This window comes from Phodopus roborovskii, unplaced genomic scaffold (assembly GCF_943737965.1).
Source record: "Phodopus roborovskii unplaced genomic scaffold, PHOROB, whole genome shotgun sequence".
Lineage (NCBI taxonomy): Eukaryota > Metazoa > Chordata > Mammalia > Rodentia > Cricetidae > Phodopus > Phodopus roborovskii.
In genome coordinates, this window is record NW_026126693.1 from 2,497,417 (window position 1) to 2,524,259 (window position 26,843).

At 41.3% G+C, this 26,843-nt stretch overlaps 1 protein-coding gene across 1 annotated transcript in view; it reads left to right on the forward strand.

The window, feature by feature from the left end:
* The window catches only part of Magi2 (membrane associated guanylate kinase, WW and PDZ domain containing 2), a 1,383,694-nt gene that overhangs the window by 1,244,337 nt on the left and 112,514 nt on the right, over window positions 1–26,843 (forward strand). The window contains exons 14-16 of the mRNA XM_051174837.1: window positions 2,019–2,110; window positions 12,288–12,480; window positions 20,047–20,295. Coding sequence (XP_051030794.1) covers window positions 2,019–2,110; window positions 12,288–12,480; window positions 20,047–20,295 — 534 coding nt within the window. The remainder of the gene's footprint in view (window positions 1–2,018; window positions 2,111–12,287; window positions 12,481–20,046; window positions 20,296–26,843) is intronic.

A 26,843-nucleotide genomic window follows, 5' to 3' on the forward strand; every position in this document is an offset into this window, starting at 1 on the left:
CAGATGAAATCTAGGAACTTTTTCCCACTTTAAAAAAAATTGAATGAAAATCTTTTATGTTGAACAACAATATTCTCTAACATAACCAAACTCCTTGTACCTTGACACAGCTCAGAACTCCCTTGCTGGGATTGTCATAATTTTGATCTTTTCTTATAGAGGAAATCTCTTAAAAGATTAGATGGAACATACAGTAAAACCCTTTTGGAGTTCCCCTGGCAGTATGCACAGATACCAAAATCATTGAAGGAGCAATTCCCCACTTGAAGGTACACACCAGTCATACAAGAGCCGGGAGAAGTAGATCAAAAGTTCTGTCTCTTTACATACAAAAACACTGTCACCTTATATTCCATATCTCCCATGTTTCTAGACAGGAAATTAGAATTAGTTGCATCCTAACCAGTTTGTGGAGATTCTACTGTGATGGGCTATTAGCTGTCATTTCCCATGCTTCCTTGCATTTCTCCATCACTTGGAAAACTACTGCCATGGTAGTAGTTTATAGGTAGTTTATAGGATTGACCACCTGCTTCCAGATGCCCAAAGGCTAAATTTATAAACCATTTTGTCTTATATAGTGTTGAGCACAGTCTTCATCATTTTTTTACCCCTGATTATAACTAGTAATTGGAATCATCTAAGTTTTCCCATCTTTAAAATACTGATGATTGAAAAGTTTATACAGGATGACTAGTGGAAGTCTGTTGGTTACTCCCCTTTGCATGTGTTAGTAGTTGAATGGGAAAGACCTCCATCCTACGTTTGGTCATGACAGACACAGATGCTTGTGAATATTGCACAGCATACACACATGGAGTGCCTATGAACCAGGGCAGCTCTCTTAAGATAGCACCAGACAACCATCATTTGTCCACATGTCAGAAGTGTATGGCTTGTCCTTCATTGATTGTTGGAAACAGCTCAGGTGGTTGGGTACAAAGCCAAGCCTAGAATGGGGGCATTTGGTGTGCTGTGTGTACAGTCATTTACTGATGAGTCTGGGAGAGATAGATGGTTATCACTCAGTGAGCTAAGTATTTCTTAAGGAGTTAAGTATATTTTTATATACATATTCCTCCCAAGGATGGTTGTCCTGAAATGCTAACAGGTATAGAAACCCACAATCCCATCACAAATGTGCTTCCCCAAAGAAGGCCTAAAAGGAGTCATGTAACAGTCTCCATAAAGAGTCAAAATACTTCCTACACTTTTAGTTTGTTCTAGAAACGAAATAAATGCCATGCAGGACAGTTTTCCATTTTCTTAAAGGTCCATTCTTGTTCTGTTGGTCCAACTTTAGATGGTCCCTTCTCTAATTTACTTTCTAGATGTTGATGGCATCAATAGTCCATTATGGTTTTCACATTCAAAAATATCTGGGGGTGAAATTCTTCTTGGGCCTGGATAGAGTTCTACCTGTACCCTATGGACAGACTAAAGGAGCATGCCCAAAAGACTTAAATTATACCCTACACATGCACACATACACACATACACACACTTACACACATACAACCCCACCCACCTCCATACACATGCATACACACACAGCAGTGGCCAATACTGGATACATCAAATTGTAAACAAATGGTAGTAGCTTACTAGGCAGTATTTACAGACACTTGCAGGTTTTGCCATCTGCTCTCTCACTCCTTTCTGAGGTAATCAGAGCAAACATCCTCAAAGTCACAAACAAGCTTCTTAAAGGCAATCCAAAGGCTCTCAGGAAAATTAAAAATTATAGAAGCACTAACTTATTTCACTCAGAAATGCATGTGTTCTTGCTACCTGTGGGTTATGCTCTAGCAATGCCCTTGGATGCTCACTGCCATTCTTGGGACTATGTACATTTAGGATGTGTACTACTTTGCCACCACTCTACTTGTATCCTCTGTGCTTTTCACAGCACTCTCATTAATCACATCCACAAAATTAATTTATCATCAGTGTGCTCTGTTCCTCGGGAGATGGAAAGAGACAGTATTCATTACTCAATGGGATTTCCTTTATGCCAGGTCCAGATTATAAGGAACTGGATGTCCACCTTCGAAGGATGGAATCTGGATTTGGCTTCAGAATCCTTGGGGGAGATGAACCTGGACAGCCTGTAAGTTGAACCCACTTTACTTCCACACAAGACTGTTTTGTGCATAAATACCAGGGAGTATATCATTCAGTACAGTATCCAAAAGGAAATGTCCTCTCTCTTGTAGTTCTCTTAACAATATCTCACCCAATACAAGCATCTCCACGGTCATTATCACTCCATAAACTGCACTGGGAGTGATGCTACTGTTTCTAAGAATGGACTGATTCTTCTTGAGTAGTTCAATTATTTAATGGTTCTGAAACATGGAATTCTCTAAGAGGCAGCCATAAAACATAACTGAACAGGTAGCTGGAAACCACAGAATCATATGTGCTTACAACAAAAACAATGAGGGATAGACGTAAAATAAAATTCTCTGCTAAAAAATCTGAGCCAATGAATTAAGGCATTATGGAAAGAATATTTTCATGAGGTCATCAGCTGTTGAAAGAATACTAGGAATTTAAGAATGGTACTGTAGTAATTTTTATGTTAATATATGTATTTGGCTATGTGGGTATACAAACTCAGAATGAAAGTATAAACTTGCAATATTCACCAATATACAGAAAACATAGTGAGCCTAGATTTGTGAGCTCATATTAAAATATCCTCCATGAAACACTCATTGTAAAGATATTTCTTAAATGGTGCTCAAGGAGACAAAGACGAGTTTGAGCACATCCCAACCTAGTTCACATGAGACACCAAACTATAAGCCTCCATTTGCTCATCTGCAAGATGAGGGCAGCCAGAATTACCATTCCATAGAATGGATTTAAAGAGTAAAGATGGTATAAGTTAAAACTCTTGGTGCCTGGATTATAACAAATTCTAAATAAATGTCTATGATCATCAGCCTTTTATGCCATATTAGGAGATTGTTTACCAAAAGAAGAAAAGACCAGTCTAGCACAAGAAAGGAACCCATAATAATTAAAAATTGCCCCCTAGTAGATGATCTTGTATAGAGTGAGCTCCTCCACTCTAGAGACATTCAAGCAGAGTCATTGAGTAATATGAGGTTTCTTACTGAAGAAAACTCCAGGAGAAAGGGTTCCTAATTCCCAGGAATAAAATGGGCAACAATTGCCCAACATGTGGCTAAGCCTCCAGCTGCCAAGGAAAATGGGAAGACACACTGGCCAAAGATTGGTCCCATTGGTCCCCTTAGTGTTTCAGAATAGGAGAGGGTGCCAAAAATAATGCAGGCCCCAAGGATCTTCAGACTTCTTGAAAGAACTTGATTACCAGGGGACTTCACAGCAGCGCCCTCACTTTGTCACCTGGTTCTGAGATCCTCAGTATCCTGACTAGTCTTCCAGACTCATTCCCTTCAACATTTCATTTCATATGCAAATAGCTGAGATGTCATGGAGTTTCTTCATCTATGTACATGTTGATGACATTGATTATACCTCCAGGTTCCTGACCTCCACAAGATGTTAGTCTGACGTTGCTTTCTTCAGAATGACTATGACATGTTGTGTGTTCCCTTGATCAGGAAGAATTTCTATTCACTTTAAGCAAGGATTTCATCTTCTCCTTTATTTCTTATTCCATAAATGAAAGCTGTGCCATTAACCAGAGTTACCCAAAACTCAGCTTAAAATTGTCATCTACCCAAGTTCACCAAGGACCTGAATATCAACTGAAATGAGTTTGCTAAACTACAAAGAGTATCTACAAACTGGCTGCACTTTAGACCCAGCTGTGGATATGATGTCCTTAATGTGACAGTTTCATAGGATAAAAGTTGAGTTGTCTAGAGAAAAACTGTGTACACGCACAGGGCTCATGAAGTAACTTCGTAGAAGCTGAAGATTGACTGTGTGCTAGTCTCTGGCTCAGGACATCTTTCCAAGATGGATGGAGTCTCGACTACGAATGGGACCACCAAAGCAATCTGTTGTGGGCTTCATCCTCTGAAATAACCAGGACGCTTCAGGCTAAAACACGTTCTCTTTGTAGGGGTAAGGGGAACGTAGCCCAGGCTATCCTACCCAGCCCCCCTTGTCTCTGGACGTTTTACTCTCAGAACATTCAAGTTTGGCTTAGGAACTACAAACAAGAAAGTGGGACAGCTGTGTCAGTCAGAAGCCACTAGAGAACTGCCCTATACACTCACAGCCTTCCTCAGCTTCAGCAGTTCACTAAGACAGCCAGAACTCAAAAGCATATCATGACTTTAGCTTTGTTATAGTGAAAGAGCAGGCAGAAGAACCATGAAAAAGCCTACCACCATGTCTGGGAGAGGGGGAACAAACACAAAGTCTCCCATATGCCATAGCCAGTTTGCCAGTCAGGATGTTAAAGGAAACTTTGGTGACCAGCACTTGTAACTAAAGTTTTATACAGGAACACAAGTAATTGAATCAGCAGCTCCATGGTCAAATTCCAACTCTAGGGCCCTCTTTTTGCCAGAAGCCAGACTGATATCACAGGCCTGTATTTACCAGCTTCAGACCCTGTAGGTGTGGCTGGCCGACCCTGAGTCATCTCTTCAATATGTCAGCTATGCTCCAAGGAGCTCACCATGGATCTTAAAGACATTCATTTTCAAAGTTACCTCTCATGGACCAAGGACAGTGACCAGGCCTCTCTTTGAACCAAGGTAAAGCTGTTTAGAACAAAACCGTAGTCTTAAAAGATACCAGATGAAAGAGCTCATAATAAATAGTATGATATGTTAATTCATAGCTCTCTCTGCATTAGTGATGACCGAGACATTGCAGGGCTTGGGACAACAAACCCAAACAGAACCCACCATGCTCAGGCTGACATACCAACCTCAAGAGTTCTTTCCAGATAGACACATTCTCTGTTCCAGAATACATTGACTGAAATGCTTTTGTTTGTCAGACCAAACCATAAGATTACCTTTTTTTTTTAAATTTTTATAGTCACCATAGATATTGTCACTGCTGATTATAATGCAGAATATTGGGTAAAGTTTTCAAATAGCATTAATTGCACCTTGGATTGGCTATGGCACTACCACTATGTAAAGTTCCATGAGCTTCTAGAAGACAGGGACTATGATTTGATGAGGATTTTGTCTTTCAACCTGACACAGAACCTGGTACAATATATATGTGTTAAGTGGAACTGGATATGGTACTTATCCTTAAGACAAAAGTGAATGTTTCAGAGTGTGTGCTGATCTCCCGTTCACATGGAAGTCTCTGGAAAATGGGAGTAGCCTAGTCCTAGAAGCACAGATGCAGTTGCAGTAGCCCTGTGGCATGCTCTTGTTCCCCTGGAATTTTTACAATGTTGTGTAGTAATTCATTTTTTTCATGTGATTTCCATTTTCTCTTGAAAAACAAATCTAATGATATTTCCATTATGACAACTGGCTGGAGCCAGTTGAGATCAAGCATGATCAAAGTACCTAAAATTCCCTTGATGCCTCTATCACTCATTTACACAATTTCCTTTAAGACTGCCATCCAGGACAATTAGACTGAAAGAAATTAGGAGGGTGAATAGATCAAAGCAACTTCCAACTTGTGCCAAATCGTGATTCATATAGGCCTAAGCACTGGTCATTTATTGTCATTTTAATTCAACATAGCCTATTGGTCCATTCTTCTGTGTATAAATACACATATATTAAGCTGTAAAATGAACATAAGGCAAACCAACAATGGTTCAATTTGTCTCATGGTATGGATTTTGGTATCTGCTGGACCTCTGGGCTCATGACTGTCTGTTTTGGAGATATACCACCACCCCAATTAGTAAACATCACCCCCCCCAATGTCCTTTTCTCCAGAGCTACATACAGGCTTGCCCAAGTCATGGGATATATGTAGACTTGGCTAATTCAAAAAGGGAGATGCTCTTCTAGACAACCTTTCAGTCAAGACCCTCTGGTAGTCAAATATTAGACATCCTAAATATCAAATATTTACATTATTATTCATAACAGTAGCAAAATTACAGTCATGAAGTAGCAACAAAATAATTGCATGGTTGGGGGCTATCACAACATGAAGAACTGTATTAAAGAGTTACTGTCCTAGACTTAATCCAACACAAAAGCAATACAACTGGCTAGCCGAATGATATATGTGTTGGACTAAATCAAGATGCAGTGTGCATTTATTTGCACAGTCCCCACTTGGGCTCAGGACAGTCCTCTATTTTGCACAGATTCCCAGATTCTCGGCCCTTCTGAACACAGTCCTTGCATTCCTCAGATTTCATGGATTACTGGTTATCTTTCTTGTTCTTGTTGAGATTCATTCCTGTTTATTCCTTCCTTTAAATGACTTGCAACACACTCCTGCAGCAGCTTCCGATTTTTGGCACGTCAGCAATAAAGTAGGAGCCTAACTCATCCCAATGCAGGAAAGGCTAGAAAGCGAGCCTTGAAAGCCAGAACACTGCACCTCAAAGAGTGCTGTGTCAATATCAAGAAGACTACTCTAAGCAAGGTCTCCCAACAGCCCCTCTTCCCACTTCTCCACATACTAAGCTCAGAGATAACACACAAACCCAACCCCTGTCTCATTTAATTGCTGGTGTGATACAGTGGTTGAGGCAAGGGAGGTGATGTGTTCATCAAGCACAGATCTCACAGGTCCCAGCAAACAGGTCTGAAATGGTATTGACGCCCTGGGGTTCACACTGAACTGATCACAACTAGACTTCCACAAACAATGAACAGCGGGGCTCCTGTTCAAGCAAAGTGTCCAGGCAATTTTTTCTTTAAAAAGAGAGAGAGTGATACTTTTCACAGTTATAACAATAGAAGTAGAAAAAAAATGAAAAAATTGCCAGAAAGGAACAAAAATGAGATTTCCTGCTGTGAGCTGAAAGGCAATGAAAAGGCATCAAAGTGGAAATCTAAAAAATATCACAGTGGAGACAAACCTTCCAAAATAAAGGCAGACACTGGGCAGACCTATTCCTTGGACTGAGGTCTGATGCAAACTCCTGGACTTGTTTTAGAAGGAAAGGACCTGCAGTATCTGCCACTGTGGCAACTTGTAGGACTTGGTCAACAAACGGATCTGTTGGATTGTGCTGACTTTGGGCAGCCTGTACAGGAAGGATCAGAATAAATTAAAGGCCTACAGAGGTCATTTATGATTTGTTTTTTTGTTTGGTCTTGTTTTCCTTTTAGCATTATCTTTTCCCCTAGCTTCCTAGTACATCAGGGTCTTGAATGTAAATTGCTATTTCACAGTACACACTGTTTTATTTTGTGCCCTCAAACCTTGAGATAAAGTAGGGTTGTGATGTTGGGTTTGTTTCTTTGGGGCTTGTTTATTTAACATATGAGTCCTATGTTTATGTCATTCCCCCTTCCTCCTCTTTCCTCTAGCTCCTCCCATGCCACACATACCCCCACTCCCTCTCAAGTTTATGGCCTCTTTTTCATTGCTTACAATTATTACATAAATACATGCATAAATACAACTTGGTGAGTCCATTTAGTGTGGCCCATATGTATATGATTTTAGGGCCGATCACTTGGTGTTAGAAAGAAAACATAATTGAGAAGACTTTTATGTAGACATGATGTTCTGTTTTCCCACTAAGTTTTTCCTTACAGACCAAAACAACAGAAATGTATCAGAATGTTCCTCTAAGAGCACGGAGACATCTCAAGAGTGAGTCTGGAGCTGAAGAGTTAGTTCAGAACAGAGGAATAATGACTGAGCCAAGACTGCACTGGCTGGCAAGACTAGAAAGAAGACGAAATTTGATACATAAGAGAACCTAGACCAACAGGTTTCAGTATGCCTGGAAAGTGACCAGTGCAGGAACAGTTTGAGATATGACCAGTAAAACCATAGGTCCTGTGGCCATTGAACCAGTCCAGCTGAGGAGATTGCTAACTATGCAAAATCTCACAATAAGGCTAAATGTAGTAGTATCACAAGGCAGAGATAGGCATATCTCCATGAGTTTGGATCCTGTTCCTACATAGAGAATTTCACACCAGCCAGGGCTACATACTGAGACCAAATCCCAACTGATGACCTCATACTCATCTCTGCCCTGTAGAATCCCAAGGGTGGAAGGGTGGGTAATCTAGAAGAGTTTGATATCACAGGTGATATCTGCACACCCTAAAGTTGGTGAACAACTGTCTAAAAGGGTCAGGTACCCTAAGACATGGTCTTATGAGCTTACATCAGTCTGTAACACACACACTTGGAAGCCAACAAGAGTTACAGTGTGCAAGATTATCCAGTCCCTGTAGTTAATACAGCAAATGGGAAATAACAGAATGTATCAAGTATATATACAAATCACATTTGAAGCCATTTCCTGAATAGAGAGACACATAGAACTAACTCTGTGTCACCAGTAAAATACAGCACATACAAAGGTGTGAAACTGCCAGGGTACGGAACAAGGCTAACAAGAGCACTGGAACAATGGCAGTCTGAGTGTTCAGCAGTTCCCAATGGTTGGAGCGAACATGCTTTAATGGACAAACATCTCCAGTGCCTATCCAGCATGTCAGGCACAGGCCAGTCATGATGCCCACCCAATGCATAACACAGAACCCAGGTCAGGTCAATAGCTACAGCAATCTTTTAAAAAACAAAGTAGAGTATATATTCTCCAATATAATTACATATAGAAATAATTGTATAGCACTACTTAATAAATAATTGATTTAATAACATATTGATTTAAAGTGTTAATTGAATAGTCTATATAAAAATAAATATCCAAGATTTGAAAGAACAAAGTAAAAGAGGATTTGAAAGACTAGAACTTTAATATGTGTGGAATTTTAAAATTGGAACTTTTTAAATATGTTCAACAGAAATCAAGCTGGCACCCATCTGGGAGTCTCATGCCTAGTGCCTAGCTTTCATAGTTTCTGAGATCTACATGTGCTACCAAAGAAAAAAAGTAATCACCAGTTTTACCCAGCTGTGAATCATATGAGCTACAACAATCAGCCTCATAAGACATGCCCACTGCTGCAATAATGACACAAAAGTCATGGGAGTAACTCACGACCTTGTACTTGTATGTAAGGCCTGCTCCACAGTTGAAAACTGTATCTGTCACCATTATTAGAGCCACTAAGGACCTGTGGCTAGACAGGTCCTTAGACCTACGGGAGAACCTACAGATGTTATGTCACTAAATAGAAATAAGATTAAACTGATTCCTAATGGCTTATCATTATACCCCAGATTAGTTCATCTATCAACTCTCATCAGAAAAGCTACATTTTTTGTTTTGTTTTTGTTTTTGTAAATAGCAATTAACACAGAGACCCACAAATAGTCAAGGTATGCAGATGAGACTGTGGAACACTCAAGTCTAAGTGGGAAACCTATATAATACCCCTCTACCCAAAGCTTAGCCATCATTACAGAAAAGGTGGTGGAAAGATTGTAAGAGCAAAAGGAAATAGATGGCTACCAGGAAACTGTTTTCCAGACACAACAGTGATTATGAGAGCATGCACAAAGGCTGTGCTAGCTCAAGCCAGACAAAACCTCAGCCTGGAGGAAGGGAGACGAAAACAAAGGACCACTCATAGCTTGTTGACAATTGAGAGCTGCTTGGAAATGGGGAGTCAGTTTCTTTAACAGTGCAGCCTCTGAAGTGCTGACCACATTCTAGTGAAGGCACATATCCAAGAGTATGTGGGCAGTACCAACTGTTCCTGATGGGTTTAGAAAGAAAGAACAAAAAGTTTGGTAGGGAAGGAATAGAGGGCGATTTTGGAAGGATTAAGGGGGAAGCATGAATACAATAAAAATACATGGTATGAAATCCTCAAATAAAAATTAACAAAAATTGAGGGAAAATATGTTCAGTGCACTTCATTGTCATTTTACACTTCAAAGTGTCAACTTTTCAATGATGCCTACCCTAACCAACCCTAACACTGCCTTGATCACATGGTTGACACCTCCCCACACTTGCTATTTTTTCTGTTGTATGAGTCTTCTTACATACTATTTAGGTTGCATTTTTTTTAATTTACATTTCTTATGCACCGCAATGGTGGCTTCATAAGGTGATGATTATTACTATTTTCACTGTGGATTTCTGGCATTTATATGGTATCCCTGGACTCAGTGAATCTTTGTTGAAATGAATAAATGAAGAGAACACTGTTATCATGGCAATATGACAAGAAAACAGTGCTTTATAGGGAGTGTCCTTTAATGAGTGACATCAAACTAGTGATGGAGAATGTGGCTTTAATAGTATGTGTACATCCTTGTATTTTCCCACAGCAAGAGAGGAACAGGGATTTTCCACTGTGTAACTTACCTTTCCTATGCATGTATAAGGCCCAGTTGTAACTTTAGGCTCTCACAGTTGTAAATTTTCATGGATTAGAAGCAGAATTTTACCTTACAGTTGGTAATTAGCCAGCCAAAAAGTTCATAAACTGTTTTTATTATAACTAGTTATGAACTTTGCTATTTCCTTAGAAAAGAAATTTAAAGGTTGAAGCATTTTTTTTTTTTTTGCAGCTTCCAGGGGGTAGTGGAGAATAAACACTTTAACTGGCTTTTGCACAAAGCACTTGGAAAACCTGTGAAGCACTCCATAGTGGGCTGAGCCTTTTGAAGAGCAGTCTGAAATGTCTTTAGAAAGAAATTCAAACACTCAGGTTGGCATGACAGTAAGAGAAAATGGATTGTCAGAAGTGTGCCCAACTTCTAGACTATGGCAAGTAGGTGTAGCGGTTGGAAGGAAAAGAGCAAGACTATGCAAGTAATCCAAGGCAGGAGGTGCAAAGCCTTCCTGGTCATGGCAGAAGCCAAAGCAATTCATCATGGAAGCAAAGCCGTTTCTCACCCCACCCTTCCAGGGATAGAAAGCTGCAACACTACTGTAGGCAGCAATACTGTAGGAAATGGTCATTCCTCTATGCACATGTAAAGCTGTGAAATCCTGCAAACTGCAATGTCACCTGGACCTAGAGGTCTGTACCTTCAGATCCAGTTGCCATATTGACAGACATGAGAAACAGGACTAAGTTCAGGAGCATCTGCTGGTACCAAGCCTGAAGACAAGCATGGCAGGTGGGGCTGTTCTGCAAGCCAGCTGGCATCCACAAATCTGAGACCTGGGAGAAATTACTATGCCAAGGATTGAAAACCTGGAGGGAGGCCTCTGTAATATTGTCGGGCTGATGAAACCACAGTCTCTGAGAACCATGCAGCTCAGCTGCTAACAAAAGAAAACGAGACCTGCTGTGCTTGACTTGAAGAAGTGTTTTCTGGGTTAAACAACAAAGCCAAAATACTGAGTACCATTTTCTTTCTTCTGGGAAAGGAAAAAAAACAAGAAGGCCTTGCTTATAGAAACGAAATCAAGGTGCTATCGGCTTCTCGGAAGCCATGTATACTGCTTCTCATTATCATCCTAGTTCACGGTATTATAATGATTCCCTGGGTTTCAGAGGACACACCTCTGTCCCTGGCACAGTGGTACTGTATCTTCCACAGAAATGCTGGGGGCAACATGGAGCTGGAAATGTTCTTTCATGCAGAGGAAGACAGTGTTCTGAGGAATTGGTCAGATACTGGAGAATGTTCAGCTAGGAATATTTGAGTAAAACTAAAATAAAATTAAACAAATCATTGTTTTCTTTTTGCTTCACCCCTCCAGTGTCTCAAAGTAAACAAGCGAGGAAAAACAGAAAACAAAAACAAAAAAACATTTTAAACCTCTGCAGAGTTTAATGGTGACCAACAAGTGGTATCCCCCTGACATTTGTGCACATACAATGTCACGCAAAAGTTAAATGCTTTACAGACATTTTCTCATTGGCCTCTCCCAACAATCGTATGAACTGTTCCTATTATTATCCCATTTTGTAAGTGAAGAATGTGTCGCTTGCAAAGCTTAGGAAACTATATTCAAGGCTACACAGTTAAGAACAGTAGTCAGGACCCAGTCTCCACAGTATTCCAATGCAGAGGTCAAACGTGGTAGCCAACTGACATCAGCATATTTTGAGTTGTAATTCCCCTTAAGGCTGACAACTAAAGAGACAGTCAGGAAGTGTCCTCCATGGGACACTTTATGGAAACCAGCAGTAAGTTCAAGATACTCATTTTTCTCTGAATAGTAGACAACGGGAAAGAGTGCCTGGAAGGACATCCATCCCACCTCTCACAATCTGCTCTTCAAGTGCATGCCCCTGTTTACATATGTGAATGTTCTCTCCTCTATTCTCTAGATTTTGATTGGAGCTGTCATTGCCATGGGCTCAGCAGACAGAGACGGCCGTCTACACCCAGGAGATGAGCTTGTCTATGTGGATGGGATCCCAGTGGCTGGCAAGACCCACCGCTATGTCATTGACCTTATGCACCATGCAGCCCGCAATGGGCAGGTTAACCTCACTGTGAGAAGAAAGGTGCTATGTGGAGGTATGTCCTGAAGTGGGCAGTGAGAGTTGGGAAAGAGGCAGTAGAATGTTCTGGGTAGAAAAGTGAGGAACTAGAAACTTAAAATCATTTTCTGTGTTACATAGGGAAAGAAACAAGCTAGATGCTCCATAAGTAACTATTTTCCAAAGTGCAGCTTTTCAACCCCATTAATCCAGTCTTTGAGGCCTACATTTTAAATGTAGTCATTAAAATTTCCTAGAAAAACCTGGGGCTGATTCAAGACATTTGGTACATGCTTATTATAAGGAAAACATTATAATAATGGAAAATATGCCTTTTGAAAATGTTTCTTGTTGTGTTTACAAATAAAAAGACTACAGCATTTTTATACAGTAATAAGGAAACCAGTATGGAAAATTAGCTTTTATTGTGGTGCCTGATAAAAGGTAACAACACACCTACTACCCTATATGGGGAACTACAGCTCTCACACTGAGAAAACATGATTCATATAGCTCTAAGCTTATGAAACAGCTAAATTATAAGTAATTATTCCCTTTACAGCTATTTTCTTGGCTTCAAAAATAACCCACCAAAGACATATATTTAAAAGTCAGCCCATATATTCATAATATTTTCTCATTTGCCTCTCTATCAATTCCCAGTGGAGAGTTCTTTTTCCAGGGGGTATGGCTATCACAATCTCCATACTGGCTTTATAGCCTTGACACTGGATGATGTTACATTATGACTTTCTTCCTGAGACTTGCCCATGCTTTGTATTGTGAATCACAGAAGCGGCAACTTCAGCCGTGTCCCCTCTTCTGTCCCAGAAGCCCACTGGCCCATCTCCTTCGCCACCTGAACTCCCTTCTACATACACACTTCTAAAATTAGGGATGACCTAATCACATGAACTCTCTGCATGAAACATAAGGAAACTGAGGGCCAAGGAATAACAGATTGCCTGATAGTCCACAGTCAGTGACAATGCCATGCAGGAATCATCTCTGGGGCCAATCTTTATTCTTTGCTATTATCATTTCCAAATTCCATTTTAAGACACTCAATCAAAGACAAATCATTGATGAATGTCACTCCCTAATTCTTCCATGAGTGTTCACATTTACCATGAGAAAGTTTTAAAAGGACACCTGCTAATCACAGGCTGTGGGTGAATAGAAAGCCTAAGTTATATTGGACTAAATATCTTTTTCTTTTTGAGTCCCATAGAAACTAGCACTTGAGCAAGGGCAGTCATTTCAAATAGCAAATCAGGCAAAGCATCAGACTTCACCAGCAGAGACCACTATATATCTTGCACTGGATGGAGGGTTTGCTGCAATGTGCCATTTGTCTTCCAAAATCCGTGGCATACCACTTGACCCGAAGAAATAAAACACCTTGAGTTATGCCTTCTCCTTGAGCGAATGGCCAGGAGAGAGACAGTGCTGCTTGGTTAACATCTAACTGCCTTTCTTCCATACAGAGTGATTTTTAACAAAAAAAAAAAAAAAAAGTTGGTGTGCTATATGTACTGTAACCTGAAAATAAATTAAAAAGATAACTGATTTATAAGGAACTATGCTACAGAGTACAAATCCAGTACACCAACATAATTTCATGCTCTCTTTGACACCAACTGATTGTTACAAATTAAATTTTGTTCTAATCAACCCAAGCTGTTGGAGTATAGGCCAAATGTGCAAAGGTACTCTTGCCATTTGTAGGTCATGTGACTTCTGTAAAGCATTCTTTGATGCAGTACTTACCAGGTTCTCTCTGCTAGGCTTCTGAGTGCATTTCGAGTACATTTAATTCTGGATAACAATTCACTACACTTTGATCACACTATGAGGGATTCCATATTTATCCAACCTAGACTCCTTGAAAGAGCAATTGGTACAGAAAATTATTAAATTCAAGACGGGATGCTTTGAGGGTAAAATAAATGCCTAAAACCCAGGGTAGAAGAAATCCACAAGGCATAGGAAAACAAACTTCCTCGTAGCTGCCATTTCTTCACAGTGGTAAAGGACAATTCCACACAGATGTGACGGGCCAGGTGGAGTGTCTTTTTAAGTTATCTTGCTGTCATTCTGCTCTGGTAAGCAAGGCGGTGGAAGGGGCAGGCCTGGCTAAGGACCAGCTGTTCCAGAGATGACAGGAAGTGAACTTAGCAGAAAGAAAGACTTAGGAAGAGAAATTGTTGGTGCATTATCTCACAGCAGTGCTATTTGGAGCCTGGGAGCCGGAGGATGGTGAGGCTGTAGAGATTTCATCCTCTATGTTGGCTCGTGCAGACACACTGCTCTGTGTGGGAATGCAAGCACTGGCTTCCAGACTGCTGCATCAGAAAAAGAACATATACGCCATGGCATACAGATAGGTTGATAACATTGGGCAAAAATTGAAATAACGCAAAAGCCGTCCCCAAATATTAAGTTCTAAGAAATATGTACACACTAAAGTAGAAAGCCCATTTTTCTTTACAATTTCAAGTGAAGTCATCAAAAATAGGAAATTACTGAGTTAAAAGAAAAACAAGCAATATAGCCGGGTGGTGGTAGCACACATCTTTAATCCCAGCACTTGGAAGGCAGAGGCAGGTGGTTCTCTGTGTGTTCAAGTCCAGCCTGGTCTAGAACAGCTAGTTCCAGTACAGGCTCCAAAGCTACCCAGAGAAACCCTGGGGAAAAAAAAAGAAAGAGGGAGGGAGGGAGGGAGGGAGGGAGGGAGGGAGGGAGGGAGGGAGGGAGGGAGGGAGGAAGGAAGCAGTAAGCCTCCAGTGTCTTTTACTGGGACTCACAAGCACAAATCTTGCATTTTGAACTGGTTTTGAGAGCTGTCTTGTCTATATCACCATCTTCAGTATTTGGTTGGTTTGTTCCCCCAAGGATATTAAGAGAGTGGCTTTAATTACTATACTAAAAGTATAAATATTTATATGCTTAGTAGCTCAGCTTTGAGATGTTCAATCTAATGACACATTGTTTTGGATACATACTGTTTGTCTGAGAGTAAGACGTCCCTGAGGAATTCCCTAACTTGTGAACTGAAAATGGATATGAAAGAAAGCTTATGGCTTAATCAAAACATGTTACAGTCAGCCACCATGCTATCAGCATCTTTCTTCAGTATCCAAGGGGAATAGAATTCTTGCACAAGTGTTAAGGAAGGGGAGTTCATTAGAAGCACTGTGAAACAAATTGGATAGCACAGCCCTTGATCTTGGTCTACCCTTTGTCATTCTAAGTGAATTCCCTTTTCCCTTGGGAACAGCTTCCCTAGTGAGCACATGAATAAATTTGATGTTTGTGAGAAGTATTGAGAAGTTGTCAGGAATGTTGACCCAGACAACAGGATGCCGTGATCTAGCTCCAAAATGTCGAGAGAAATTACAAATCCATAATCCTATCAGCTCTCCCTGTTTATAAACATTGGCAATTGGTTTTAACAATTATCATTAAGAAGTTAAGACCAGCAACGGGCCAATAGTAAATGTTTGAGTCCAAGGCCTCTCACTTTTAGGCACCATCAGCAGTTACCACCATGAGCCATCCCCACCCGCCCAAAGGAAGAGTTTCTTTAAGTATCACTGGTGGATACAGAATCTAACCTAAAGCTTAAGTCTTTGACTTGAGGAAACAGTAAGTGACTGGATTTGAGCAGCCATGTGGGTAGGCACCAAAAGGCCTCTGGCAGTTCTTTAACTCATGTGGTGTTGAGTCACCTGGCCTTTTGCTGTGTTCTTCTAGTGCAAACCTGTTGATGGCTACACCACAGAGAGGTTTGGAAAGACAGCAGTACTATTCAGATGGAAAGCCAGTTGAATAGGAAGCATTTGACATCAAGCTCTGAAAGACAAAAGTGCCACCAGATTCTAAGTGTCAGTCAGAGAGCAGAGCACCCCTGGGAAGGCGTAGAAATCTTCCCAGTTAACTGCCAGCCTTAAAACATACTCATTTTGCTGAAGATAAAGGGTTTTTTCTCAAGAGATTGGAAAGGAGTGCAAATGCAACAGGAAAGTGCCCTGATGGTGAGTTTGACCCTTTCTGTTACCCAAGGACCACTCACATGACTTAGTCAGTGGTTCTCTCACTTTCTAGAACCCACAATCTAGCCACTCCCAGCCACTTACTGCCAAGACACATAATTATTCTTTACTGATTTACTGACAACCACAGCTCTCAACTTCCCTAAAATATGACAGCCTGAAAATGAGATCTCTCTTGTCATTGCCTATGACATTTAGTTACTGATTTGGTCCAGTAACTCTGGAGATTTTCAATTTAATGTAGCAGCATAATGATTGTTTGTTTTTCTTCTCCAAGACTATCTCTAATCACTTTATTTCCAACTTTCACAAGGACTGATAAAGGACATGTGCTTCACCAAGACAATAACAGCCTGTCTTTGAAGGATGCTTTCCAGCAAGGAGGGTACAGTTAATTCTAGTCCAAAGCAGGAAAAGGCTTTGACAGTGACATTTTGTCCTGTTGTGACCTCAGTATGTTTCTCACAAATGAAAGTCATCCTTTTGTATTAAAATTAATTAATTATATCTTAAAGAAAAAGCTCAAATGTATCAAATCATAATAGAACTAGCTTGGATCTCAGGTCTTCTGCAATTAAAAGAAATAAAGAGAGAAGCATGCAGCTCCTCCTCAGCTCTCTTCTCCCTTTCATGTACTTAATAAACTGCTCTCAAAATTAATTAACTATAAGATCTTTGGATTACTAAGTGACTTAATTTTCATTTATTTTCTTCCAATTTTTAATTGATTTAGAGATGTTTCTTTTTAGGGGGGAGTTTCAAGAAAGAATTTCTCTGTCTAGCCCTGGCTGCCTTGGCACTCACTCTAGACCAGGCTGGCCTAGAACTCACAGAGATCTGCCTGCCTCTGCTTCCCCAGTACTGGCAGCAAGTTAATGTTGCTTCTAATGTCTCTGTATGTAAATAAATGCAATTCTTTCTCTGGATATCAGGATAACAGAACATCTCCTTAGTCTGTTTCCACCTTGATGTCTTTATTTGAGGACCGTTCATCGTCTCCCGGTTACTATAACACGTGCCTGAGATGAGTGAGCTTATTATAATCAGGAAAGGGTTCTTTGGTGCCACAGGTTCACATGTGACCCATTTGCCTTGGGCCTATGCCAGCACACAGTGATAGAGGCACATACAATAACCCCATGTACATCACAGCTAGAGAACAAAGACAAGGGAGGAAACAGGGGTACTGGTATCCCACACACAGTTCCCTCTAGGATTCACCCCAATGAGCACAAGAACCCAACCAGGCCCCACCCCTCCAAGTGTCACTCCCTCCAATGCCACCACACTGCCAGTGATGCAACTGCAGTTTGTGACACTAACAAATCTGTTCCTTTTATCCCAGTCCAGGTATTAAGTTAAAATGGCAAATCCTTCCAGAATGACAGCCCAATTTTCATTTCAAAAGGGAACTTCTTGGGACTAGAGAGAGATGGCTCCATGGCTAAGAGCACCAGCTGCTCTTCCAGCAGACCCGGGTCAATTCCTAGCCCCCACATGGCAGCTCACAGCATGTTACTCCAGTTCAGGGGTCCAATGCCCTCTTCTGACCTCCATTGACACTGAGCATGCACACAATGTACGAATATGTTCACGCAGATAGAACATCCCCACAATAAAATAATAACTAATTAAAACCATAAATTAAGTTCTCTTAGCTCCCAATTTCTTATCCTATTGCCACATAATTCTATTTCATGTTGAAAGTATGGTAGGTTTACCTAATTAATAATAAAGTGTATTTTGTAATATGGGATGCAAATGAACAAGACTTCACTCTATTGAGATTTAATATTCACAGTTTGTCAGCCTGATATTAGATCTGGTCCAGAGCGTGCAAACTAATTTTCAATGAAAATCTCAATTGATTTGTTTATTCTTTCAAACTACCTTATTGAGATGTGGGTGATGGCTGTCACATAAAATAATAAGCAGGCAACTTCTAAAAAGTCTATTTCCCACCTATATGGCATGATTTGACTCTTCTTGGCTAAAAAACAATCAGAAGATAGAACTATGGCTTCTTTTTTCTTTCTGAGACAGGGTTTCTCTGTGTAGCCCTGGCTGTCCTGGAACTCTCTCTGTAGGCCAGGTTGGCCTCGATCTCACAGAGATCAACCTGTCTCTGCCTCCCAAGTCTAGGATTAAAGGTGTGTACTACCACCGCCAAACTAAACTGAGACTCTTTAAAACAAAAACATGACATTGACTCCCTTTGTGCAGCATCTCAGGATTGCTGGTCCCACATGCAGGCACAGCAACATTTTCCAAAGATCATGAAATGTGATCTCCATTCCTACACCTAATCTCCCCAAGACCTATGTTGCAAGAGTTTCCTGTCCTGCCAGATCCTGCCACCCTTCTCAGTCCCAAATAAGCACACAAAGACAAATGAATTATTAAACTGTTGGCCAATTGCCAGGGCTTCATACTGGCTAGCTCTCTCTTAAGTACTAACCCATTTCTGTTCATCTAAGTATTTCCACGTGACCTTATCTTACCAGTGAAGGGTTAGGACCTGTTGCTACTCGAGTCCCCGTTCATTCTCCTTTCTGTCTCCCTCTGCCTGTCTTTCCCAGAATTCTCCTCGTCTCCTAGTCCCACCTATCATCTTGCCTGTTGTCCAAATAGTGTTGTACTCATCAACCAATAAGAGAAACATGTATACAGAAGGGTACAGATGTATACAGACCTACTTTGTGGGAAATAAACAGACACTTCATGGGTGGGTCCTGAAGATGAGTACTTTCCTGTTAGCTCCTTTTAACCTGGGAGTCTATGTGTGAGAGTGAACAAGTATCTGGGTGGCGCAGGAGGGTGCTCACTCGTATAGGGCTAAAAGGACAACCCCAAGCTTGTTCTTGCCTTACACATTGTTTGAGGCAGGGTATCTATTTTCTGCTGTTATCTACTCCAGCAAGCCAGAGAACTTCTATGGACTCACCAGTCTCTGTCCCCCATTGCCACACAGAAGCACTGACCCCAGAAACATATGCTACTGCCTGCCTTTATATGGGTTTGGGGTTTCAACTCCGATCTGCACAGCGTGTACCTCACCCACTTAGCCGTCTTCCTGGCCCTTTATAAATTCTTTAGTGACTCATATGCCCACGATGATTTAGGATTCTGTCTACCGTCTTCAGTTGGTTACTATGCAACCAAGAGGCTAACATATAAAAGTTGTCGTTGTTGTCTCTGGGACTTGCAGTCATAACAAGAGAAAAGTAAGCGTGTACCAGTCTCAGAGGAGGTTGATGAGGGAGTCAGGGGAGGCTGATGGAGAGGAGGTTGATGGAAGGGAATTTGTTGGGAGGAGCTTATGGGGTGGGGGTAAGCTGATGGAGTGGGGTACTGATTGGGTCGGGGGGAGGTTGATGGGAGGGGTCCCCGTGCTTTGGAAAGGCTAACAATGGCTAAATCTCTTCAAATACTCTGCCCATCTAGAGGGCAGACCAGCCACTCATTCTTCGTGTCTGCTCTTTCTGAGGAATTCAGTAGAGCCTTTCCTAAATCACTGAGTGTCCTCTGTACCATGGAATATGTTTCAGGGGAGCCCTGCCCAGAGAATGGGAGGAGTCCAGGCTCTGTCTCAACCCACCACAGCTCTCCACGCAGTGACTACGCAACCTACTCCAACAGCAACCACGCTGCCCCCAGCAGCAGCGCCTCACCGCCTGAAGGCTTTGCCTCGCACAGCCTGCAGACCAGCGATGTGGTCATTCACCGCAAAGAAAACGAAGGGTTCGGCTTTGTCATCATCAGCACCCTCAACAGGCCTGAGTCCGGAGCCACCATAAGTAAGTGACTTGCATGTCTATGTTCAGATAACAGGGTCTTATATTGGTTTGTTCTAATGATGGGGGTAACAGAATAAATCGGAGAATGGCTATGGCCATACTGAGTGGCCTACACATCCCAGGCTATGAGCACAAAGAAACATAAACCACCCTTAACAGTAGGTTAATGTCATTCACCTTAACTTCAAGAAGAGTGCAAGACTACAACAAATGTTCCCCAAATGCTCAGCACTGTAAAAGCTGCTCATTTATTTGTAGGTAGAATAAAACAAAAAGGAGTGATGTGTATGTGTAGTAGTGTGGCTGTAAGAGGAAGCATGTACCATTTTCATAGGCAGGGGAGGGACTGTCTCCTCCTCTGAGAGCTGTTCCTTAGAATAAGCCAGGACTTAGGGGGATTTTCAGAAAGGAGCCTTCAGATGCGAAGGAACTCCAGGTCAAGAACAGGCAGATCAAGAACAAGTGGCCGTGCTGAAGTAAGCCAGAGAGAATAGCACAGATTGCCACTTGGGAGTGGGCAGGTACAGGCCTCATATGCACCTGTAGCAAGTCCAGATTGCATGCTCAGTTCGTGGGCCCTAGTGCAAGGTTTTGACCAATGGCCTGCCTTTGTCTTAGAGATGCTTATATAAAATTAAATGGAGGTGGGGAAAGCAAAACTGGAAACACAAGGCCGAGTTGGGAGGCTTTTTAAACCAGCTCCTGAGACAGAGATTCCTGGGTCCTCTTCCAGGGTAGCAGCTGTAGGTAGGAGAGCAATAGATAGATTTAAATTCCATGGACTCTCCAATATTAACTTCTGTGAGTCTATACAATGGGTAACAGAGGTCATATTCCTCTCCAGCCAACCTCTTTGGTCCCCTCACCCTCTGTAGCAGTGTCCCAGTACTTATCCCACAGCCATCAAACAGGAGACCGAAGTGAGGACAAGAACACGCGTCGTTTTTCACGTCCAAGATCTTTGGCCCAAAATGCTATGGATGTATTTCACCTGGATGTAGAAGTATTCAAATAATAATCATTTGACCATGCTGTATTCCTAAAAGACATGAATTGTGGTTTCCAGTTCATGTGAGGCATGTCAGGCTATACTAAAAAGTAAATTATTAGGAATTAATAAGAGCTTCTGTGGCTGGCTTAATGTTATCAAAAGGCCACCAGAGGATTGCTCTGCTTAGCATGAGCCTTAACAAATTCAAAGGAGAAAATGACAGAAGTATTAAACCTCAGCCAATATGTGCAGAGGCCGTTACATATGTCTGAAGTGCAGCTTCATTCTTCTTTCTCTTCCTGATAAGTTGAAGGAATAAATCCAATCTTCAAGCAGAAACTCAAAGCAGGGTTCTGTCAGTACAATGGATTCACCAAGATTAAAAGGACACAAGACTGGAGATGTTCATGAATTATATAAACAGCCTCCCAATAACTTACACTTGGGGAGATGTTCACAGGGATTTGCAGCTATCTCAAGTCATTCAGATTGTTTACTGGGGCAGAATACCTAGAGGACTGGAAGGAAAATAAAAAGTATGCTGCCATCATGAAAATGTTAAGCATGCATTTTATGTCTCAACTGTATTTAAAGTGTGGCAGCTTTCTTTCTAAATGTGTAAGGAAATGTGTGTGTGTGCTTTCTCTATTGCAAATAAGGTCCTTGCATAAATAGGTCTGGGAAAACAACAGGTGCTAATGCTTAAAATTAACATGAGCATTTTTATGCTTATAACTTTCAAAATGGTATGATTTTGCATTACGCTTGAGTATAGAAATATAGTCTATTAGCACATGAAGCGCCCTGGCTACCTCCGTTCATTATTTATTTCTTTTTATTTAAAGATTTCAAACACAGATTGCCCCATCTCTGTAGCAAAGGCAGCTGTCACACTGATGACACGTTGTAGTTATAGTATGGAATTTGAAACATGCACCTAGAAGGTTCCTGGAGCCCATGCTCTTCCGTACTTAATTTCTCTAGTAATTTTGATCCCTATTTTCAGAGAGAAGTACTGAATGCCTTGTGAATGGCAAAGAGCCATCCTTGAGCTCTTCCTGTCATACCCATTGTCGGTGTATCAAAGGTTGTTGGACTCCAAGGGTCTGAGATTGTGTGGAGGCTTCAGCTACTTTAGGGGTGGGGCCACAGTCATTCCTAGACTTGTGGTAATTTTCTTTTCCTGTCTTACCATAGTTGAAAAGCATTAACAATGCATTGTGTTGTTTGTTCCCTGTGGCTACTGAAGCTTTTTCATTGGTAGACAAGGAAGGACCACTTTGTATTTGATAGGCAAATCATTACACATAGGCAAGCAAATGGCAAGGGAATAGTAGCTCAGGTGCTGCAACCACACTGCTTGACTGGAAACCTGGCCATGTGACCTTAAAGAAGTCATATGGCTTCTGCCGCCTTAATTATAAAGAAATTCATCTCTTTGTCATGGGTTACAATGAAAGTTGAGGAAACTCCTACATGGAAATTCCCAGAACAGCACTGGCTCCGAGAGAACTCTAAATGTGTTGTTACTGGATTATGAACCACTGCTCTTCCTAGGAACACTTTTCTACTGCACCAGCGCACTCTTCCTTCGCAACCCAGAGTTCATATGGGCTGCTAGGCAGCCATTAGTAGACTCACCCACTCTCCTAGGGCAGCTCTATCTGGGCAGTGAGTTGGAGCGCCAGCATATTTCTCCCATGTGTCAACCTGAGAACAGCACAGTCTTTCAGAAACCCAGCCACCTACAGCCTGTGTCTGCAGTAGGGCAGTTAAAGCTGTGGTACCCTAGCCAATGCCACTGATGGAATGTATAGGAACTTTGGGCTAGCATTCCAGGTTCCTATTCCAGAATTTACCAGCCAGCAAACTACAGAGCCATGGGAAATACCAAGCTTCAGACTTCTAAAGTCTCTGTAATCATATAACCATTGTGTCACCATTGAATGCATTGCAGCAGGGAACAGAGATGAAGAAGCCAAATGTAATTTTCCCTTCCCCGGGGACAGAGAAACCCTTCCATAGCTTCTTCAGCCAAGCCAACATTGCCAGGGACATGAGATATTCAACTAGTTGGGAAATTGTAACATGGGGTTCCTGGCTTGATGGTTGCCTGACATTTAGTAGTACTCTATACTAAAACATTATGTATCCTGTTTTAAATATTAGTTTCCAAAACATAAGAGAGGAATGTTTTTTGTATGAAGTAGTGAATTAGAAACACATTTCTTCCCCTCAAGACTGGTTCCCAGGAGGACAACCACTGCTTGGAAATGAACAGATATTAAAAGCTTTTCATCTGTAGTGTGGGCATCTCCTTGATTTAAAATGATGTTATACAGCTGCCTGAGCATTTGTGTGCCATTATCAAAAGTATTACATTTTTTTCAGGCCTTAAAATCTGGACTGAGAGAAAACTATGTAGGTTTTTTACCAGAGGTCTGGGTCAGACTCTCAAGAAGAATTTTAAAGATCTACATACATACAAATGTTTTACCTTCCTGTTTCTATGACAAAATAGCTTTAGGAAATCATGAATTTAGAATATTTGTTCAGCTCACAGTTTCAGAGGTTTTAGCCGGTGGCAATTGGTTCTGTTACTTTGGAGCCTGGGATGAGGCAGAACATTGTGGCAGAAGTGTGTGATAAAAAAAAAGTTGTTCTCGTGGTAGTTGGGAAGTAAAATTTAAAAGGGGTAGGGATCCTCCCAAAGTCCCTTCACGGACAGCCCCCCCAAATAGTCTACCTTCCTTCTAGTTGGCCCCAATTTTTTTTTTTTGATTTATGTGTCTATTTTATATGCCTGCACACCAGAAGAGGGTGTCAGATCCCATGGGACTACAGTTGTAGATGGTTGTGAGCCACCATGTGGATGCTGGGAATTGAACTCAGAACCTCTAGAAGAACAGCCCAAATTCTTAACCACTGAGCCATCTCTCTAGCTCCTAGGCTTCAACTCTTAAGGCACCTCCCAACAATACTGCAGGCTGGCATGCAAGCCCTTTGGCATATGGGCCTTTAGGGAATATTTAATATCAAAACAAAACAGCAAAGATATCCATTGACATATTATTATTAAGCATGGTAAAATGAAAATAATGTTAAAAGCTTCTTTCTCTTCACTTTTAACTTTTATTTATTTATTTTTTTTTTTTTTTTTATGTGTATAGGTGTTTTTCTTGCTTGTATACCTATGCACTGTGTGCATGTATGTCTGTGCACTGTGGGCATGCAGTACCCACAGAGGCCAGAAGAGGGTGTTATATAACTCTCTGAGTTCTAGGACTGCCTACCGTGTGGGTACTGGGACCCAAACCTGAGTGTTCTAGAAGAGCAGAACATCAGCCATGGCATCAATCTAGGCAGTCAAATGTAGAGAACAATCATTTGATTCTCTTCTCTGTATTCTACTGTGCTCGCCTGACTTCTGTCTTCATCCACAAGTGTATCAGTGGCCAGCAAGCTGACGATTGCTGGGTAGTGTCTCAGCCGTCCACTGATGTCTCCACCTCTGTGCTTTTCTCAGCATAGGCCAGAGTTTGGACTTGTTCTTTGCTGTGTTTTCCCCAAGACCCACTGCCTGATGCCCTGCTCAAAGCATCTAAATTATGTTCAAATGTATGTGATTCAAAAGCTCAACTACAGATCGTTTGTTACATTTAAAGCAGTGGTTCCCAGGCTTCCTAATGCTTCCACCCTTCAATACAGTTCCTTATGTTGTGGTGCCCCAACCATAAAATTATTTCATTGCTACTTCACAACTTTAATTTTACTGTTATGAATTGCAATGTAAATATCTGATATGCAGGATATCTGATATACGACTCCTGTGAAAAGGTCTTGTTTAAAGCATGGTCCTTTAACAGCATAAAATTAAATTAAAAATTTGAGTGTACAAGGTTGTGCTTTTTCCCACAGACCACACAGCCATTCAATAGTCACTTAAACTTAGGAAAGTAAAACAAAAATGCCTTGCCTCTGTGACCCTACTCTACAACAAGGACATTTAACTAAATGAGAAGTCACCACAGAAGAAACCTCCAACTTATCCACTGGCTCCTGTGCCCAGCCATCCTGTCCTGCACCCTGCTGCCCTGTGCCTGGCTGTCCTGTTCCCAACTATTCTGCCCTGTGCCTGGCTGTCCTGTGCCTGGCTGCCCTGTGCCTAGCCTCGTCTAGCTCATAATTACATGAAGCCATCATCATTATAGAACGCAAGGTGCTTTGTTTTTGTCCCTGTGTGTCTTGGGAGACTTTGAGCCCTTGAAAACACTTTCCATTGGCTTAAACTTCCATTTTTAACGTGTGTAACTCTGTCTTTGATTGTGTGTTGACAGTGGCTTTAACACTTTGAATTCTTTGTCCATCTCAGTCTCCTTCAAGAAATGACCTGACACAGCACTAAGTACTCTAAAGCAGCTCCCCTTTGACAACAGTTTAAGGTCATAGATCCCTCCCATTTCACATTTGTAAAGCAACACCAAATCTATAATATACTTCAATAAAAACAAGGCTACTGGAGGCAGAAGTTCACAGCTTCCCAGGAGCCCTCTGCCCATCATCCTCCATCGCCATCATAGCACACCTGTCACCTTCAGTGTCACAGTCCTTCCAGTGACACCATGGCCAAAGCTCTACTTGAAAGCAAATCCTGTAATGAGTGATCTGACCAATGGGCACTGGATCTTATGAGTCACTGCTTTAACCTCCATAATGAGTTTGTTCATTGCCTGCCTTGAAAATAGAGGTAGAGCCTAAAAGTCCAGGAGGATGGTTCATACCAGGGAGGTCAAAGGAGAGGGCAAGGTTAGTTTAGTGTGGGTGACATAATGCATCGCAGATAAGCCCAGGCTATATAATGAGACCCTGTCTCAAAAACAAGCCACAAGTAGTAGGTCCTGTAGGTGTTGATGCTGGCTGCTTGACCTTCTGTAAGTCACTATGAACTTTGACCTCCCAGTGTTTCTTCCCCAAAAGTGAATAATGGAAGATAGTATATCATGTTAGCATCTGAGGATTAGAAAAGCTCACACACTTGTCATTAGTTTGCAGAAGCAAGTTTCCTTTGGGAGTTTTCTACACCAGGTTTGCAGCAAGTAATTTCCCCTACTCTTCAAACATGTGTGCTTGGGATTCCTGTCATCAACACAGTGTCAGCTCAGGGCTTAGAGTACACTGAGAGCAGCTCATGGGAGAAAGGATGGTATCATTCTTTCACACCACTAATGGTGTTACTTAGTAACAGAAAAAACAGGATGCCAGCATTCTCCCAGATGTCACAAAATGAAGCCACTGTGTTAAAAAAAAAAAAAAAGAAAGAAAGAAAGAAAGAAAGAAAGAAAAGAAAACAGAAAAAAAGAAGAAAAAGGGTCTAGAATATTTGGGAAACCTACACAATTTTTATAAGGGTAATGATATTTATCAAAATACTACACATGTATTTTTAAATCAAACACTTTGTTCTATTTATTCTATTACTGTGACAAAAACTCTCTGACCAAAAACAACCAGAGGAAAGGGCTTATGTCTACTTGTGAGTTACAGTGCTTGGTCAAGG